The 18481-nt window shown below is 47.0% G+C and overlaps 1 protein-coding gene across 1 annotated transcript in view; it reads right to left on the bottom strand.

The window, feature by feature from the left end:
- LOXL2 (lysyl oxidase like 2) overlaps positions 1–18481 on the bottom strand; it is a 102677-nt gene that overhangs the window by 70242 nt on the left and 13954 nt on the right. Inside the window, exon 2 of the mRNA XM_022595047.2 lies at positions 3218–3642. Within this exon, the coding sequence (XP_022450755.1) occupies positions 3218–3572 (355 nt within the window). The 5' untranslated portion in view covers positions 3573–3642. The remainder of the gene's footprint in view (positions 1–3217; positions 3643–18481) is intronic.

Genomic DNA, 18481 nt, shown 5'->3' with positions numbered 1-18481 from the left:
CAGGGCTGTTGGGGCAATGGAAATCATTCAACTTAAGAGCTTCAGGACCCCACTGTGATCACCTGCTGGCTTTGTCACTCTGATCTGAAGAACGAGGGAGTGAGGGGGAATCACATCTAACCTCAGATCTGAGGACAGGCAAAGGAGAGTAACCATCTGAGGTTCGGATGCCTGTGAGGCCATCCAGAAGGTGAGAAATGGGGCAGCTGTCCCCTCTAGAACGTTCTAAAAGGGCCCATGATTTCTCTGAGCTCAGAGATGTTTTGGGAGAAAAAATCATTGAAAGGCTAGGCTGCAAAACCTAGAAGGTCCATGGATGTTCTCCCCAGCTTCATTACTACAGCCTGAACTTCAGAGGAGTTGATGACGGTGGCACTCCTGGGCGGGTGGCCTCTCACAGGTTCACCTACAGTGTTTCCAGTTCATCCACAGAGCCGACTGAACCCCATCGGAGCACACCCCAGGGCACTGGTCACTATGCCAACTGTTTTTAATATTCTTCAAAGTCAATCTGAATCAGCATTGGTGGTATCGTGGTGAGCATAGCTGCCTTCCAAATCAAACTGAATCAGTTGATTGACATTTACTGAGTGACCCCCTTGTACCCAGTGTTAAAAATCCTAAACTGACGCCGATGAGATTCAAATACATTTTACATGATCTCTCATGATAAACGGAGTACCGCTTTACATAGACAGCATAATCCTTAAAGTCCTAGAGACATGACAGTTAAAATTTTTAGCATCAGTTTCTCCCTTCCTCTCTTTGGTACTTTTTCTTTCCTAAGTCTCGATAGTCTCAATAGCCCCAGAGAGGACCCTTCCAATACTCTAAGTTACTATACCTCCTCCCTCCGATGACTCTCCTCCACCCTACATCAGCTAGCATCCCATGGTCATAGCTTAGACCTTGACATTACGGACTTTTGCGCTCCCTCCCCAATCTCCATTTCAACATTTCTGCTGTACATCTGCACCTACAACTCCATCTTTCTAGCACACTCATTCTAGCACTGCAATCTCAACCCACAACCCATCGATCCTAGCAGCTTTCCCCAGTCCTTCAGTGGCTCCACGGAGTACCTTCCTACTTACCCAGTGAGGACTTCATGGACCGCGATTTTAATCGTTCCCTTGAAAATTTCCTCTACTCCTGTGAACTTTTCTCCCTTCATCATCCTTGGATGGCAAAGTTTGAGTCAGGCTAACTCACCTCTCCAGCCCCCCCATGGCTGCTCCTGAGCAGGTGAACATGGGATGGGGAAAAACCATATCCATCTTACCTGATGACAGGTAAATTTTGTTTGGGTAGAAAGAAAATAAAGATGTCACTAGAAAAACCCCAAAGTCATTGGAAAACACTTGTTATAAAATAATTAGGCTTAGAGAGCCTGGAATAGAAAACATAAATCTGATGTTACCCCCAGAACACTCAGCTAGCAGAATAAAGGAAGATGTGAAAGGATGGAGAAGTGTCCAGAGTTTTTGTAACAAAGACAGCAAATGGGTTTTAAAACAGCATATGCTAACTCATCTGTGCTGCTTTTACTCATGTCATAGTAAGGAACCCAGAGCCAACTTCAGAGAACATTTTACTCTAACTGCCGTGTCTTGATCCGGTTATTCCAAAAAGACGTATTCAATTACACAGAGGTGAGACATGTATGAGGTGCTATTTCCTTCTCCTATAATTTCTAGAATAACCGAAAGCAAGGGTTGGAAGGGACCATAACAATGATCTATTTCAGTGACTCCCAAACTTGGCTACATGTGCAACCACTTGGGAGGCTTCCAAAAGTTACAGAGTCCTAGATTCCAGCGCAGACCTTAATTCTGAACATCATGGGATAGCACCCCAGGGGATTCAATGCCGTTGGTGTGGCACTAATCCGTTCATCCAGGATGAGAGTTTGGGCACCTCTGATTGATTCCAGCAGCCAGGCCCACGCTGACACCTGTGCAGCTGCTTGGCCAGGTGGAGGAGCTGCTTTTGCTTTACTAACCCAAGGAGGGGCACTCCAGCTGGAGATTTTATTTTATTTATTTATTTATTTACTTATTTATGGCTGCGTTGGGTCTTTGTTGCTGCGCACAGGCTTTCTCTAGTTGTGGCGAACGGGGGCTACTCTTCATTGTGGTGCGTGGGCTTCTCATTGTGGTGGCTTCTCTTGTTGCGGAGCATGGGCTCTAGGCACCGGGGCTTCAGCAGTTGTGGCATGCGTGCTTCAGTTGTTGTGGCTCGCGGGGTCTAGAGCACAGGCTCAGTAGCTGTGGCGCACGAGCTCAGTTGCTCTGCAGCATATGGGATCTTCCCGGACCAGGGATCGAACCCATGTCCCCTGCATTGGCAGGCAGATTCTTAACCACTGCATCACCAGGGAAGTCCAGATTTTATTTTTAAATAATGTCCTTGACCCTTATCTACTTTCTTATTTAAGACCACAGACTATGACAGTTTCAAGAGTTCTTAGCCTAACTTCCAGATTAGGAAACTGAGGGCAAGGAGGATAAATGTCTTCCCACAAAGCATATAGGTAGTTAGATCGACACAGGACTAAGCCCAAGGTTCTGGGCTCTAACACCTGCCCTCCCTCAAAATTACCCCCCCCCAATTTTTTTTCAGTGTATTGACTTAAAAAGGGAGGAAAGAAGAAGCCAATCAAAGTGAAAAACCCAAAGCAACTCGGTTCCTGTCCTGGCCAAGCCCAGAACAGCATGTTGGTATTAAAAGTGTGAACTCTACCGGGACAGGAGGGTGGAAGAGTCAGGGGACACTAGCCTATGGGCAGCCTTTGTGACAAAGAGCAAAAGGCACTCCTTCCAGGGGGCGGAAGAAAGGCACCGTCTCCCCCTGGCTGACGCAGCCCCAGGCAGGGCACAGGGCTCAAGAGATAACCACAGACTGACTTCAGCCGCTCCCTAGGGTCACTAACCAGCCTGGTTTCCCAGGACCAGGAGTTTCCCAGGCTGCCAGGCTTTGTGTGCTAAAACCAGGAAAGTCCTGGGCAACGCAGGACCAGTGGTCACTGTCCCCCTCCCTGGCACCCCTCCGCTCCCACCTTCCAGCACAGACACGGAGGCTGCCCAGATGGCGTATTATCAGGAATTGCTACTTGACAGTAACTGCAGCTCCGTTTGCCAGGCTATCCCCCTAGAAGCCTGTGCCCGGGCTCTCCAGGTGACCCCAGTGCTCGGTTCCCAAGCGCAGAGCGGTTTACCTTCCCCTTTGCCGTAGGAAGAGCTGGGGGTCCAGGACTTGGCCTCCACGTAGCCCAGCTCCCGGCAGACGACGTGGGCAGCGTGGATGGAGAAGTCATCGTCACACACGGTGCCCCACCGGCCATCGTAGTACACCTCCACCCGGCCCTCGCTGTGCTTCCTCTTCTGGCCCGCCAGGCGCAGCTGGATCTTGACCACGTCGGAGGGCACCTGAGGCCGGTGGTACTCCGGGGCGGGCTGCTGGAAGTGCTCGGGGTAGTGGCGCCAGCTCTCGTACTGCGCCAGGCTCAGGGCGGGCAGGAGGGCGAGCACAGACAGACAGCCGCAAAGGCAGGAGCCTCTGGGTCTCTCCATCCCTGTCCTCGGGCTGGAAGACCTGATGGAGGGGGACACTTGGCGCTCAGGAGGGATGGGCAGGAGTTTCCTGGAAGAGAGAAGAGGTTCGGGTTACAGACATCTGGAAAACGGCCAGTGATTTCGTACTCTTTTGCTTAGGATTGAAAGCTCATTCCGGATCCCAACCTCTTCTCTTCTCCCATCTTATGCTTCAGCTAGACAGGACCGGGAAGTCCTACTTCTCTGCCCACCACCTTCCCAGATCTTTGAAATGCTTTCTTCCAGGATGACTCCTGGCAGGAAACAGAGCACACTTAGACTTCATTTGAGTAGAGTCTTTTTGTTTGTTTGTTTTGTTCTGTTAAATATTTATTTAGCTGTGCTGGGTCTTAGTTGTGGCACATGGGATCTAGGCTGCGGTACGTGAGGTCTTTAGTTGCGGCATGTGGGATCTAGTTCCCTGACCAGGAATTGGACCCGGGCCTCCTGCACTGGGAGCGGGGAGTCTTAGCCACTGTACCACCAGGGAAGCCCCCATTTGAGTAGAGTTTTTAAAAAAAGACTAGGTACATTAATGGATAAAGAAGATGTGGTACATATATACAATGGAGTATTACTCAGCCATAAAAAATAATGGAATAATGTCATATGCAGCAACATGGATGGACCTAGAGAGCGCCCTCCGGTGGGCTACTGAAGCAGCCCCCAGGGACTTCCTTCCAAGGCGGGCTTATTATCTAGACCTTCTCCTCACCCCTCCCAGACACCTTCATATCCCCAAAGAGGTTACAAACTGCTTAAGGGCAGGACTTGTTTCTCATCCTTCTTTGGCTCCTCCAGAGTGAGCATGGTAGGTTGGAAGACATGTTTATGGAATGAAAAGGTGATTTGGTTCCAGGTACCGAGTGGCTGGAGAAACGCAGATGTGACAGTGTATGTTGAAGAGGGCTCGGGTACTCCCAGGTAAGGTAGCCTTCCTCCCTCTGGACGTTAGTTGACCTGGATGGAAACGGCATCTTCTGGGTGCTGAGAATAACCCTACGAGGCTTTGAGTCTCCATCTTTACTTACTCATGGGCTGCGCACATACCTGAGCCTTCCTATAGCTCTGCTTTCAGGCTCCAGGCCTCCAGACACCCCGACGTGCTGCCCACCCACACCCCAGATCTCATTACGTTTTATACTCTGGACCTCAAGACGGCTGAGACCACTGAACAAGGAGGTCAGAGTTAAAGCCCCTTAAACAGCTCTCACGCAGGGCCTGTCCTTAGCTGAACTGTGGAGTAGCCCCACAGAGCAGTCCTGAGGCACTGCTCTAGCATTTGGGGAAGCCAAGGATGCCCAGGCGACAATTCCATCCCTTTACATAGTTTACGTCCCTGGGGGCTGCTGGGGGCTGAGTCCAGCCCGCTCTGTGCACAGAAGGGAGGCATAAAGCTCTTTGTACCAAACAGGAGAGGGGCTGAGTGGCCCATCATCAGGCAAGGGAGAGCAGGACAGCAGAGTGAAGGGGAGGGGGAATCACAGACTCTGGAGCCAGACAGTCTGGGTTTGCATTCTCATTCTGATACTGACTAGCTGTGTGACCTTGGGCAAAATACTTAACTTCTCTCTGCGGTTTGATGTTTCGTATCTATAAAATGGGTATGATAATTATATCTAGCTCACAGAACTGTTATGAGGATTAAATGAATGGTACATAATAAGCCCTACAGGAGCATTTGCTAAATAAAAATTTTAAATTTTTATATTTTCAAGATTGTGGTCACCGTACCCAGGTGGAGCCTACCTCTATGAATTCCAGGATGAGGTCCTAGAGCGGGAAATAAAAACTTAGTTCATGTACCTTGATCCTTCCATAATTCAGAGAGCCAGGAAGACTGTCTTAAAGGACTGCAGGTGTATTTCATGGAAGAGGAAGTAGACTTGGAAGATGGGGCCCCCAAAGGAAACCAGGACCAGCAGGTGAAAGCTACAGCAACACATCATACATTCTCTATTAACCAGGTACAGAGGGTTAGGCCAATGGTATGACTCAGTTCATGGCACATCACCAACAAGGAAGGACCAGATAAGTGGCCAGAACACCTGGGAGGGGTGATCTAACTCGGAGAGAGGCAGTTCCACAGCTGTCGGGATGGCCAGGCAGTGCCTGGTGCCATCCTGGGTTTGGGGGCAGAGATGCCACAGCTTTGGGGGGCAGTCAGGACCGAGGACTTCCTGGTTCACTGGAGATCCAGCCACCCTCGTCCTGTGACTCACAAACAAGGCCAGAAAGTTGTGGGGTTCCTGCAACGGCCCTCTTCAGACCACAGCCTGACAGGCTAGTACGTGGCTCTGAAGGGACCCCTCATCGCCTCCTCCGCCCTGGCCACGTTTCACTCCTGTCCCAGCACATTGGCATCCACGAGCTCATCTCTGCCTCACTAGAAGCTTGAGACATGGGTGGAGTAGCCAGGGATGAGGATTCTTACTCTATGAGGGAGAAAATCAAGAAGCAGAGAGAGAGGACTTTTCTGCTAGACTTCACCAGAGTTGCACTGTTGGTGCAGGCAAAGCCAGAAGTAGTCAACCCCAAGCTACCAAAACATCAATGATCCACTATCACGTATTAAAAATGTCCAAATTCCACCTGGGACACAGATGCCTTTATAAGGTGGAACATACCTACGTTCCTGGCTTCAGTTCCAACACTTCTCTCCTTGCCCTGACTCCAGCCCTTCACGTGTCACCCATCCAATCATATCAGCCTAGAGTGGCTTAAGTTTTCCCACCTCGATCAATGTGCTCCATCCCCACGCCTCCCCTTCCCTCCGAAAAGTGTATGTCACAATCCTTCCTGTTCTTCAAGGAAAGCTTCCCAGATGCTCCTAATCAGGATCAATGTCTTCTCTGATTCTCTTTAAAATAGCATCCTGCTTGTGCTTTACACCAGTGTCATATCAGGCTTTAATGGACACTCAGTCCCAGGGGCAGAAGCCATCTCTTGTCATTTCCGCACAGTACCATGTGTTTTTGGCTATGGCAGACTAGCTTGTAACAGATAAACCTTCCCACCAAGGACAACTGGAAAGGGCAGGTAAAACACTAAAAGCATGTATCTGAAGACACTGGAGAGGTATCGAGGCAGCAAGGACTCAAGAATCCAGAGAGATGGGAAGTACAGCGAGGTGAGCCTGACACTCGTGTCTGCTTTTCCCCTTAAGCCATTTGCCAATTCCAAGGCAGTTGCCAACAGGCTGGGAAGCTAAGCAAAACTTCAGGCATCCTCCCAGGACTGAGGACACAAAAAATTGGAGTTCAGAGCCTGCCAAGGAGGAAGGGCCCTGTTAAATAGCCCCAGGCTTTCAGATAGGGGTCCCTGAAGGGCTAAACTCTAGAAGTTAGGACAGAGTTACTTTCTACGTGTTAGAAAGATCTAACATCCGTATAATTGGAATTCCAAAAGAGGAGAGAGAGGACGTCTGGAAGAAATATTTGAAAAGATAATGGCCAAGAATTATACGAAACTGATGAAAGATAACAAGCCCAAGAAGTACAGTTTACAAAAAAAACCATACCAGGGCACATCAAAATCAGACCATGGAAAATCCAAGACAAATAGGAAAGCTTACAAGCAGCCGGAGTATAAAAGGAGTATTACCTTCAAAGGAGCAGCAGTAAGGGTAACAGTTGGCCTCTCAACAAAAAACAAGGAAACAAAGAAGATAATCACATGACAGTTTCGAAGGGTTGAAAAAAATAAGTCAGCCTAGAATTCTGTACCCCCTGGAGAGAATAAACGTTTTCACAAAAGTGGAGAGAGGACTTCCCTGGTGGTGCAGTGGTTAAGAATCTGCCTGCCAATGCAGGGGACAGAGGTTCGAGCCCTGGTTCGGGAAGATCCCTCATGCCGCGGAGCAACTAAGCCTGTGTACCACAACTACTGAGCCTGCGCTCTAGAGCCCGTGGACCACAACTACTGAGCCCACGTGCCACAACTACTGAAGCCCACGCTCCTAGAGCCCATGCTCTGCAACAAGAGAAGCCACCGCAGTGAGAGAAGCCCGCACACCGCAACCAAGAGTAGCCCCTGCTCGCCACAACTAGGGAAAGCTCACGCGCAGCAACGAAGACCCAACGCAGCCAAATACATAAATTTATTTTAAAAAAAAACAAAAAGTCGAGAGACTTTGTCATCAGAGTTTTCCAAGATGAAAATACTAAAGGGAGTTCTTCAGACCACAGGACAAATCATCCTAGATGTGGAATGAAGGAAATGGAAGGGGGAGCTATGCAGGTAAATCTGAATGAAGATCAACTGTGTAAAATAATAATGTCTTATGGGGTTTACAATATATGTGTCATTAAAATACCATGGTGAAAACAGCACAAAAGGTAGAAGGGGATTAAATGGAAGTGTTCCAAGGTCTTTGCACTATCTGGGAAGTGATGAAAGTACTCTTTTCTATTAGACTTCAGCAAATCGTAATAGTCTTAGATGCATGCTGTAGTCTTTATGTAGTCAGCATAAGAAGAGAAAAAAAGTAGAATGAACATGGCAATAAAGGGGAGAAACGATGGAATTATTATTTTAAATCCCGATTAATCCAAAATTAGAGCAATAAAGCAGAGAAAAAGTAACATAGAAGAGTTGTCACAAATAGAAACAATAGTAAGATGGTGGATTTAAAACCAAATATATCAGTAATTTCGTTAGATGATACTGCAATGAAAAGACAAAGATTGTCATGATGGATTTAACAAAACAATGTTTTCTATTTCCTATGGAAGACCAAGAGGTTTAAAGCAAAAGGATGGAAAAAGATTTACCACACACACATTCATCCAAAAAAAGTTGGTACAAAGTAAGATAAAGTCAACTTTAAGACAAAACGTGTTACTGAAGACAAAAACTTACGATGATGAAAGGGTCAGTCCATCAGGAAGATATTAACTAACTCTTCTCGGTTTGTATACGCAGACTCCACATGTACGAAATAAATATTGACAGAACTAATAGGAAGAAAACGACAAATCTGTAATCAGAGTGGGAGATATTACACACCATTCATCAGGAGAAGCAGACAAAAAATCCTTGTTCTAAAGAAGTGAACAATATGACAAAGAAATGCGACCTGACTGACAAGTTTCTATCAGCTGGACTCAGAAGACAGACTTGCTTCAAGTCCACAGGCAAGATTTACCCAAATGGACCCTCAACTGGGTCATAAAGCAAGTCTCACCACGTCTAATGAAATCACACACAATGTGTTCCCTGACTACAGTAGAATTAAGCTATACACCAATCATAAAAGAATAACCATTAAATCCCCCAATATTTGGAAATGATGTAAAAGGAAAAAAAGTCTATTTCTGTTCATTTCCATTGAGGTCACAGTATCAAATTGATTTACTCATTCAATAAACGTTCATTGAGCTCCAGCTACACATTAGGCCTCATGTGGGTAAAGCAGACATGCTCTTGCCATGGTTCTAATAGGAACTGACAGGGCATTCATGTTCTAGCTGCGGTTTGCCTACAGGAAATCAGTGAATATTCATGGATGGAACCACCTGAGCCAGGTGGCCTGACTTTGAACTCAGGAAAGTTTTTCCTCTTGTAGCCAGTGTCTATATCCTCATCTGGCAGAAATTTAAGACAGAAAGTCCATGACTTGCCAAAGGTCCCACAGAGTGACAGACCTACAACCAATATGAAGCTGACATTATAAAGTGCCTCCTCTGTGCAGGCACTGTGCATGAATCATGCCTTTTTATTTTCTGTATTTCTGCCGTTTTGATATCTGGGGTCTACGCTGACTCTGGAGAACGACTACTCAGAAACTACGCTACCCACTTTCTGGTTAATTCTTAGAGATGATAAAGGACTCACCCACAAGTGCGCTCTGCATGTGTAAACCGATCAGTCCAGAGCTATACCTTCCCAGCTATTTCCATTCTCAAGATCTCACACTCTGGGCCACTAAGCCCCTGCCCTAATCACTCAAAGGCCAGGTACCAGATAAGAAGAGATGGTCCCTATGCCCTCACGCCCCAGAGAGAGGTGAAATTATTCAACTACTCAGTCCTTAACCTGATTAGCCTGCTCACTGTGACAGTCACAGTAGATGCTCTTACCCACATTTTCCCCTCACTCCTGCCTCTGACCAACCCTGGTGCTTCTTCATGTGGCCCTGCATGGTGTGCCAGGCCTCCTTGATTCTAGGGATCTGTGACTATAACCTTCTTCCTCCATGACAGTCATTTCTGTGTCTGTGTCTTTCCAAACCTGATTAAAACAAATCTTGGGTACATTTTAAAACGTACACATGATTTAATGTTTAAAAACAGGATTCTCAACATTCTGCTGTATTAATTCACTTAATGGGGCAAACACCATTATTATCAAGGCACAGAGAGTTTCAGCAAGCTGCCTCAGGTTGCACTGTTGGTTGAGTGGCAAGGCAGGTTCTGAACGAGGGCAGCAGGCTGACCTGTGTCCTTCACCTTCACCTCTGTGCTCGAACAACCCCAGTCCAGCATTTTCTTACCATCTCCCAAGCTCCCCCTCACGCGAGAGCTACAGAGGCCTGCAGATTGTCTATTCACATCTCAAAAAGAAATGGAAAAAGTATGTGGTTCTGTAATTTTTTAAGAGGAAATCGTAATCTCTGGATTTGCATATCTATAAACTGCTCCACCCATCTTCTTGGACTCTCCAATCTGTGGGAATGAATGGCTAGTGTTCAACTCTTAAATCTTTCCTACAAAAGTGCTCCTGAATTTTTTGCTTCCTTTGTGGGGCTTCTCCTACTCTCTACTCTGGGGAATTGTAAAATATTAGACCCAGATGCTTCTCTTTTCTTTTTAAAAATAACTTTTATGGTTTTTTCTTTCTTATTGCAAAAGTTATACAACTTGGTGATACAAATCTGGAGCACACAAACAAGTAAAAAGTAGAAAAGAATTTGCAATACCCCTATTGGAGAGAATGATTGTCAATACTCTGGTATACACCCCTTCCAGCCTTTTTTCTGTACATATATACTTCCTCTTAAAACTTACAATAATTTTCTACATACTCTTTTGTAAACTGCTTTTCACATTTACCAGTATATTGCAAACATCATGCCTCATTGACTTTTACAAGATTTTTATTACATAGTATTCAATCTTATGAATGCACCATAAGATTGAATAATCTTACCAGTAAATTTTTTACTGCTGTTCACATAGTTGAAATGAATATCCTTGTAGCTAAAATTTTCCACAGTCTTGGGATAAATTCCTAAAGGCAAAATTTCTGGGTCAAAGGGCTGTTAAAAAGTGAACGCTTCTGCAAAACTATATTAACTGCCTCCATAAGGACTGTGCTAGGGTACACGTCGGCCTGAAGTATGTAGATTTCGCCACAACCTCAAAATTCTAGCTATGACCATGCTTTCAGACCTTTCTCCATCTGATAAGGGGGGGGAGGTATTCTGTTTTAACCAACGTTTCTTTTGCTACTAGTGAGGTTGACCTTTCTTTTCTTTAGGCTCTATCGGCCACCTGTATTTCTTTTTTTTGGAAATTATCTCTACGTGTTTTTTTAAAATCCCCTTACTATTATATGTCTTTTCCTTATTGCACTGTAACATCCATTTTTCACATTGGCATCCATCCATCCCTCAGGAGGGAAAAATTGCCAACGTCCAAAGCAGAGCTGCGGAGGATGGAGAGCAAAATGCCCTGAGGCTCCACCCACCGCCGACCTCCTGTCCCGCGGTGGGCTGCCACCCGCTGCAGACCAGAGGCCTCGCCCGCTCCTCCCAGGCTCCACTTTCCTTTCTGCACTTGAACTTTCTCGGCAGGAGACTCTAGCTGCTGGGGGGCGAGGGTGGCCTGGAGGGGAATCCGTCCAGGGTGGTCCCCCTGCTTGTGGCCCCCGCTGCAGCGCGTCCCGTGACAAGACTGTTGGCAGCCTGATGACCCGGTTTAGAACCGAGCCCCACCGGGTGTCCCCAGTTGCGGGGACGGGGACCGGCGCCCCTCCCGGGAGCAGGCAAGTGGCCCCTGGCTGGCAGCCCCTTCGCGATCCGGCCGCCGCGCTCTGCGTCCCTGCTCCCCGCCCTTCCCAGCGCCGGCGGCCGCGGAGCTGGGGTGTCCTCAAGCCCAGGCGGCGGCCGCACGCGGCCCAGGGTGAGTGTCACACGTGAGCCCGCGAGGGCGCTTTGGGTGATCAGGGTCCCTGAGCGGGGACCATGCTGACTCGGCCGCCTGGAGCCGGCGCCTGAGGCCCCGCGGCCTCCCCTTGAAGCAGGCCAGGCTCCGTGGGAGCGGATGTCCCCTGTCTGCTCACATCACTCAGGCGGAGCCGGTGCTGTTGGCGATGGGGGTCTCGGCTGGGCCCTGGGCCTAGCACGGTGCCTGGCACATGTTGGGCGCTTATTAAAACCCGGTTGGACAGTAACAGGGTAGGATAACTCAAAGTAGACCCATCCTCAGGATGGTTTTAAAATAAGCTCTACTGCTTGATCACAGGTCAAAGGGCTATTAAAAGCGAAGTGGATGGAGGAGGCCCTTGGCTCCCTCATCTTCCATTGTATGGGTCTTCTTGCCCCTCAGCAACCCTTCCTCCTGGTACCTATTGGCACCGTTGGTTCCCTGGAGAGACGATGTTGGGTATCTTGGAGTCAGAATATAAGGGTCTGAATCCTGACTTTACCACTTCCAAGCTCTACAGATGTGGGGGTACTTTTGGAGCCTGGATTTCCTCTTCTGATCATGGAAATAACCTTCTTTGCAGGTGTATATGTGATGATTAAATGAGATAACATGGAAATCCCTAGCACACAGCATGGCTTCATTCATATTAGTTTTCTTCTTTCCTTCGGGCCACTTCTGAACCCCCGAGCCTTGTTCTCAGTAGGTACTCAGCAAATATTAATTGAATGAATAAATATAAATTCCTATTCAAATCGTTACACCTTATCAAAACGGCCTTTTCCTTCTGACCTAATTGCATAGGAAAGCGAGCTGAGAAATCCATTCCTTACTAATTTATTGTATTAAGAAATTTAACACATGAAGGAGTAAAATTGTGACTTTTCTATGAAGAGGGGGAACTTTTATGTTTTAGCAGGGAATTCCTAGATATGAATTTTTTTTTCAGTAAAGATCACTGTATTTGTGACTTACAATCCAGAAGAAAATCAGACAAGAAACAAAGTGCATAAGTAAAATAATATGTTAGATAGTGATAAAAGCTTCAGAATAATGAAAAAATAGTGTAGCATAAGGGCATAAGACAGTGCCAGGGGTAAGAAGGAGGGACGTTTTATATATATATATATATATATATTTTTGTGTGTGTGTGTGTGTGTGTGTGTGTGGTACGCGGGCCTCTCACTGTTGTGGCCTCTCCCGTTGCGGAGCACAGCCTCCGGACGCGCAGGCTCAGCGGCCGTGGCTCACGGGCCCAGCTGCTCCACGGCATGTGGGATCTTCCCGGACCGGGGCACGAACCCGCGTCCCCTGCATCGGCAGGCGGACTCTCAACCACTGTGCCACCAGGGAAGCCCAGATATGAATTTTAATAGTTGAATTTTACATATTGTACAATGTTGGAAGTAAGGGCAATAGGGTTTTGGTGAGTAGGTGGACCTTCCACATGCCCTTCAAATCTGCTGACCTGGGTGCCTCTGAAATACACTCTGTGTCGTAAAGTGGGTAGGCAGACAATGGGGTACTTTATGGGAAGTGAAGATCCCCTGGGATCATAAAATCTCACCCCAACACGGAATCAATGCTTGCGTCTAGACAAGAGTCATGGGTTATAAGGTTGGACCTAGTAGAGGAAGAGTGAGGCATGATCCCAGCCCAACACAGCTGATTTCCTGGGAGATGTGCCATCTCGTGACACACGCCAGTGTGTGCCCAAAAGGACGAGTCCCTAAACCCGGGCTGGACACTGCCTAAGGGCCCATCAAGGCCCAAGGCAGTGAGCACTGCTGCTACTCAGAGGGGAGAATGGGGGCCCTGCAGTGTCTGCAGGGTCCACAGGGCAAACCCACAGGGAACAGGGATTCCTCAAGTCCCACTTCCTCTGAGAAGCCTGATCCAGCGACCTCTGCCCTCTCGGCTCCCTTCTGACAACGCCTGCAGCTGTGCTCAGGAGGCTACAGGGGCTGGTCATCTCCTGCTGCAGGTGTACAGGCAGCCCCGGCATACTCCACTGCCCCTCCGAGGCCATTTCCAAATAGACGCCGGCCGCAGGAGGGCAGAAGGAAGGCTTGCGGCTTAAGAGGCTCCATCTTCCAGCAGAACAGTATCTTAGAAGGTGCTGGGAGGCAAATGTGCTTTACTTTTGGGGGCCTGGTAGTTTTATGATGCGAGGACTGTGGTGAGCCCTTCCACGTAATTCCCCCCACCTAGGACGTATAGACTTTCTTATTCTATACCTAATTTATGTATTCAATCCCCCTCCCCTCCCCCATTCTAAAAGGATGACCTCTGCTTTTATGCCACAGCCTGGATACCACATGAGCTGGCAATGAAGGTGGGATTCTGTTAATGAGAAAGTTAGATTTTTTAAAAATCCTATATTTATTGATTACTCGTTCTGTATCAATGACTGTGTGAAAAGTGCTTTACAGGTATGAACTCATTTAATCCTCTAGTCTAGACTAGCGTTTCCCAATAGAAACATAATTCAAACCACATATGTAATTTAAACTTTTCTGAGAGCCACATTAAAAAAGTAAAATGAAATGGGAGAAACTAAGGCTAAAGATATATTTTGTTTAACCCAATATATACCATATATTATCATTTCCGTATGTAATCGATGTAAAATTATTAATGAGATATTTTGCATTCTTGTACTAAATCTTTGCACTCTGGGGTGTACTTTACACTGACAGCACATCGCAATTTCGACTAACACATTTCAAGTGCTCAGTGGTCCCCTGGGGTCGTGGCTGCCGTACTGGATGGTAACAGCTCCAGGCAACCCTCTGGGAGAGGTACTGTCAGTATCTGTATTTCCCTGAGGGAAACCCAAGGGACAGAAAAGCTATAGCTCAAGAGTAATCAAGCTGGGATTTGCACCCAGGCAGCCAGATACCAGAACTGCTACCTTTACTGACTAATTTGTTCTTATCTCTGTCGCTGAGCAAGCGCACTCTGGTATGTCAAGCGCTGCCCAGGACCAATTTCCTTGAGAAAACTGCTTTGGGTCAAAGGATTTGAGTTCCATTAAGAAATGTACTAGGATCCAAAAGATTAAAAACAAAAGCAAAGAAACGCTTGAATTTTAATTAAAAAAAAACCCAAACAAACAGAAGTGTGCTATGTCTCTTACCTTTTTCAGTGCCTATTCATAAACAAATATGGTAAATTCTCCCTCTATTCTTCTGGACATTGGATGACATTTGGATTGATGGAAGTCTCATTTCCCCTCTTCACACCTGCTCTATCAGTTCTCAGTCAGAGATTTTGATTTCACTAAAGAAATCAACAATTCTGGTGGAGACATCTAACTGATATCATAGTTGGGAGAGTTTTTAGACGATGGGGAGATCTATTCTCAGTTTTCACCCTATGAACACCTCCAAGGTCATCAACAGCCCAAGAGTCTACGCCAGTGAGGTTGCATCACCATCCATCACAGAAACTCTAGGAACATCCTCTACCCTGAACACAAGCCACTGGGTCAGCAGAACATTTCTGTAGCGGGTTCACACATACCAAACAAAGCCCAGGTTTCACCAACCCTCTGCAGGCATGCAAAGTTCCACAAGAGGATGACCGATCTCGCAGAGTCTTCTGTTAAAACTGCATGTCAGTGAAGTCCAGGAAGAACTGCGGCAGATGGACTTAATTCTTCACATGGTTTAGCCGAGCAGTGGGTCATGATTACAGGGGTCAAGCCAAGATGCCCAAGGACCTCAGTATTTGGCTAACAAGAATAAGAGTGCTAGAAGGAATCAGCTGTGACCGTGGCTTATCAGAAAGTGGTAAGTTATCTCTCCCGATATGTTCTCACTGGGCTCTTGGCTAAGCAGTTGAGGACATTCTTACGTTCAATTCAATCCATTTAAGGATACGAGTTCACACAGTTGATACTAGTGTAAGCTTTGCCGACAAGAAGCCCTGTGACACCCAGGGGGTGTCTGGGAGACATGGGGAAAGAATTCCTTCACGTCCCCAGGACTTAAATCCCAGGCATTCCTGAAAACCATCAGCCAGAATCAGCTCACCTTCCCCAAGGGCCTCGAGCACCCCCTACATTCAGCGTCCCCTTCAGACAGCTTGCACATTCATCCTCCACAGAGAACGGGCTGCCCGTGCCATCGCCTCCCGCTGCCACTAAGCAGCGTGGCCCAGTGGTTTAGAGTCACACAGAACTAGGTTCAGATCCCTCTTCTATCACCTCTTAGCTCTGTGACCTCAGGCACACTTAGATTTTCTAAGTCTCAGTATTTCATCTATAAAATGGAAACGATACGGACTCAAAAGCAACTTTTTAAAGGAAGAAACAAGAAACACCTTCATTTCAGGACTCTTTCAAAAATCAAAGATCATGTTTCTTAAGTCCCTGAACCATAGTAGGTGGTCCCCCCCCAAATCAGGTAAAATATTTGGGGTCCAACAGGTGCTGCCTGGTAGATTTGAGTCAGGCTGCTCAAGTGCCAACTACACCTCCGGTTGATGCTAAGCTGTATGAGGTAACTGGTTGTATTTAATTTTCTACTTCAGATTCCCCCAAGTGTTATTTGGGGAACTGGGAACTCCCGAGGATGAGCTTAGGCAGTTCTTCCTGGATCTAGCTTTTGCAAGAACTTACTTGAAGACTAGAGACAGACATTTGCTCCAAAGAATATACGATATTGGAGAAAAGTTTAGTTACCTAAATCAAAAAGTGTGTTCACATGTGCTATGTAAACTATGTAGGTGCTAAATTGGGCCAAGTTCCATGGGAGGGTGGGCTCCAGGGAGTCTGCGATGCCTGCAGATAAGACTTTTAAGCAGGGCTGATGTCAATTTTCTGGTCTTGCTGGGAGTTGGGGCTGAGGGTGTGGTCAGAGGGAGAGAAAGAGTTCTAAGCCTGTATCGTGCTCAAGTTTCTCAGTGCATCATGAACAGTGCTCCTTCAGTTGTCTGATAAACCTCATTTGTTGGAGGACATCTTTAACTCCAAAATATATGTCACCCCTGGAACTTTCCAGTATATTGTAGAAACAATGATTTTTACATTTTATTGAAATATAGTTGACTTACAATGTTGTGTTAATTTCTGCTGTATAGCAAAGTGACTCAGTTATACACACACATACACATTCTTTTTTATATTATTTGCCATTATGGTTTATCCCAAGATATTAAATATAGTTCCCTGTGCTATACCGTAGGACCTTGTTGTTTATCCACTCTATATGTAATAGTTTGCATCTAGTAACCCCAAACTCCCACTCCATCCTTCCCCCATCCCCTCTCCCCCTGGGTGACCATAAGTCTGTAGAAACACTGATTTCTATGATTCCAGGCATGACATTGTACTGTTAATGGATGACTATTTGAAAATACTTTACTTAATTTTGACCCAACAGGGCTCCAAAATGAAAAGGAGAAAATCTATAACTAGAATTTCCAGGGCCCTTTTCTTTTTTATTAATATTTTGCCTTCTTTTCTTTTTTAATAAATTTACTTATTTATTTTTGGCTGCGTTGGGTCTTCGTTGCTGCGCACGGGCTTTCTCTAGTTGCGGCGAGCGGGGGCTACTCTTCGTTGCGGTGTGCGGGCTTCCCATTGCGATGGCTTCTCTTGTTGCGGAGCACGGGCTCTAGGCACGTGGACTTTGGTAGTTGTGGCATACGGGCTCAGTAGTTGTGGCTCACAGGCTCTAGAGCACAGGCTCAGTAGTTGTGGCACATGGGCTTAGTTGCTCCGCGGCATGTGGGATCTTCCCGGACCAAGGCTCGAACCCATGTCCCCTGCATTGGCAGGCGGATTCCTAACCACTGCGCCACCAGGGAAGTCCCCAGGGCCCTTTTCTTAAGCTGCTCTTTTGACAGCTGAATTATTCTGCTTGGGAAAGAACATCAAAGGCCTACTCCAAAAAAATCCCTCAGTCTCAAGATTTCCTTGGGGCTACTCAAATGTTTCTCTTCCCCCCAAAAGACAATCCCATTCTAATGACTTCATCGTCTACCTGAGAAAAGGCATTCTGTGTTGTAGAACTTGCCGGTGCAACAATATTTTCTGAAAAGCCAAGTGGCTTTGGACTACCCCAACGCATTCTTAAAGAATACGACTGACCTCGGCCTCTTACCACTGACACCCGAGTGTCAAAAAATGCCCAATATGACCAACTATTTCCTAGTCAATAACAAAGACATGCATAAGGGGGGGAAAACACATCGTAAAAATTCTACACTACTTGTGCATTTAGCGCTTTTAGTAAAAAGCACTGCTCTGACCAAAAGCTGATCTCCTTAACTCCTCCCATCCACCCACCAACATGACTGTCTGGGGCACAGAACCTCCAAAAACGGGTCTCCCTCAGGCTCCAGCTTTGCGTGACTGGCCTCACCCTTTCTGAGGGCCCTGGTAGGTAGGGAAATGATTCCTTCTGCCCAGCACTTGCTCCACATCTTGTGCTCTGGAGCCCCCAGTAACTGGCCTGCTGACCCAAATGAGAAACATCGCATCAGCAACCATGCGGCTCCCCAGCCAGGAGCAGGGGCCCTGGATGCAAAAGCCACTTGCTTAGTGTCATAGGACAGTGGAGCGTAGAACTCAGCTGGATTCTTTCACCCAGACAGAATGGTCCCCTTGATGTCTCTGCCAGATGTCAGCATTCAGCTACGGGGTCAGGGGAGGGATGGGGGCTCTCTCCTCCATCAGATCCGCCCCCTGCCGCCTGCCAGGGGATTCCTGCTCGACCAGAAGGAGTGATGAAT

This window comes from Delphinapterus leucas, chromosome 6 (assembly GCF_059928025.1).
Source record: "Delphinapterus leucas isolate spDelLeu-1000000601 "Yukka" chromosome 6, BTC_Dleu_Yukka2, whole genome shotgun sequence".
Taxonomy (NCBI): domain Eukaryota; kingdom Metazoa; phylum Chordata; class Mammalia; order Artiodactyla; family Monodontidae; genus Delphinapterus; species Delphinapterus leucas.
The sequence above is the reverse complement of the archived record's forward strand: the minus strand, read 5'-3'. Positions and strand labels throughout refer to the sequence as shown.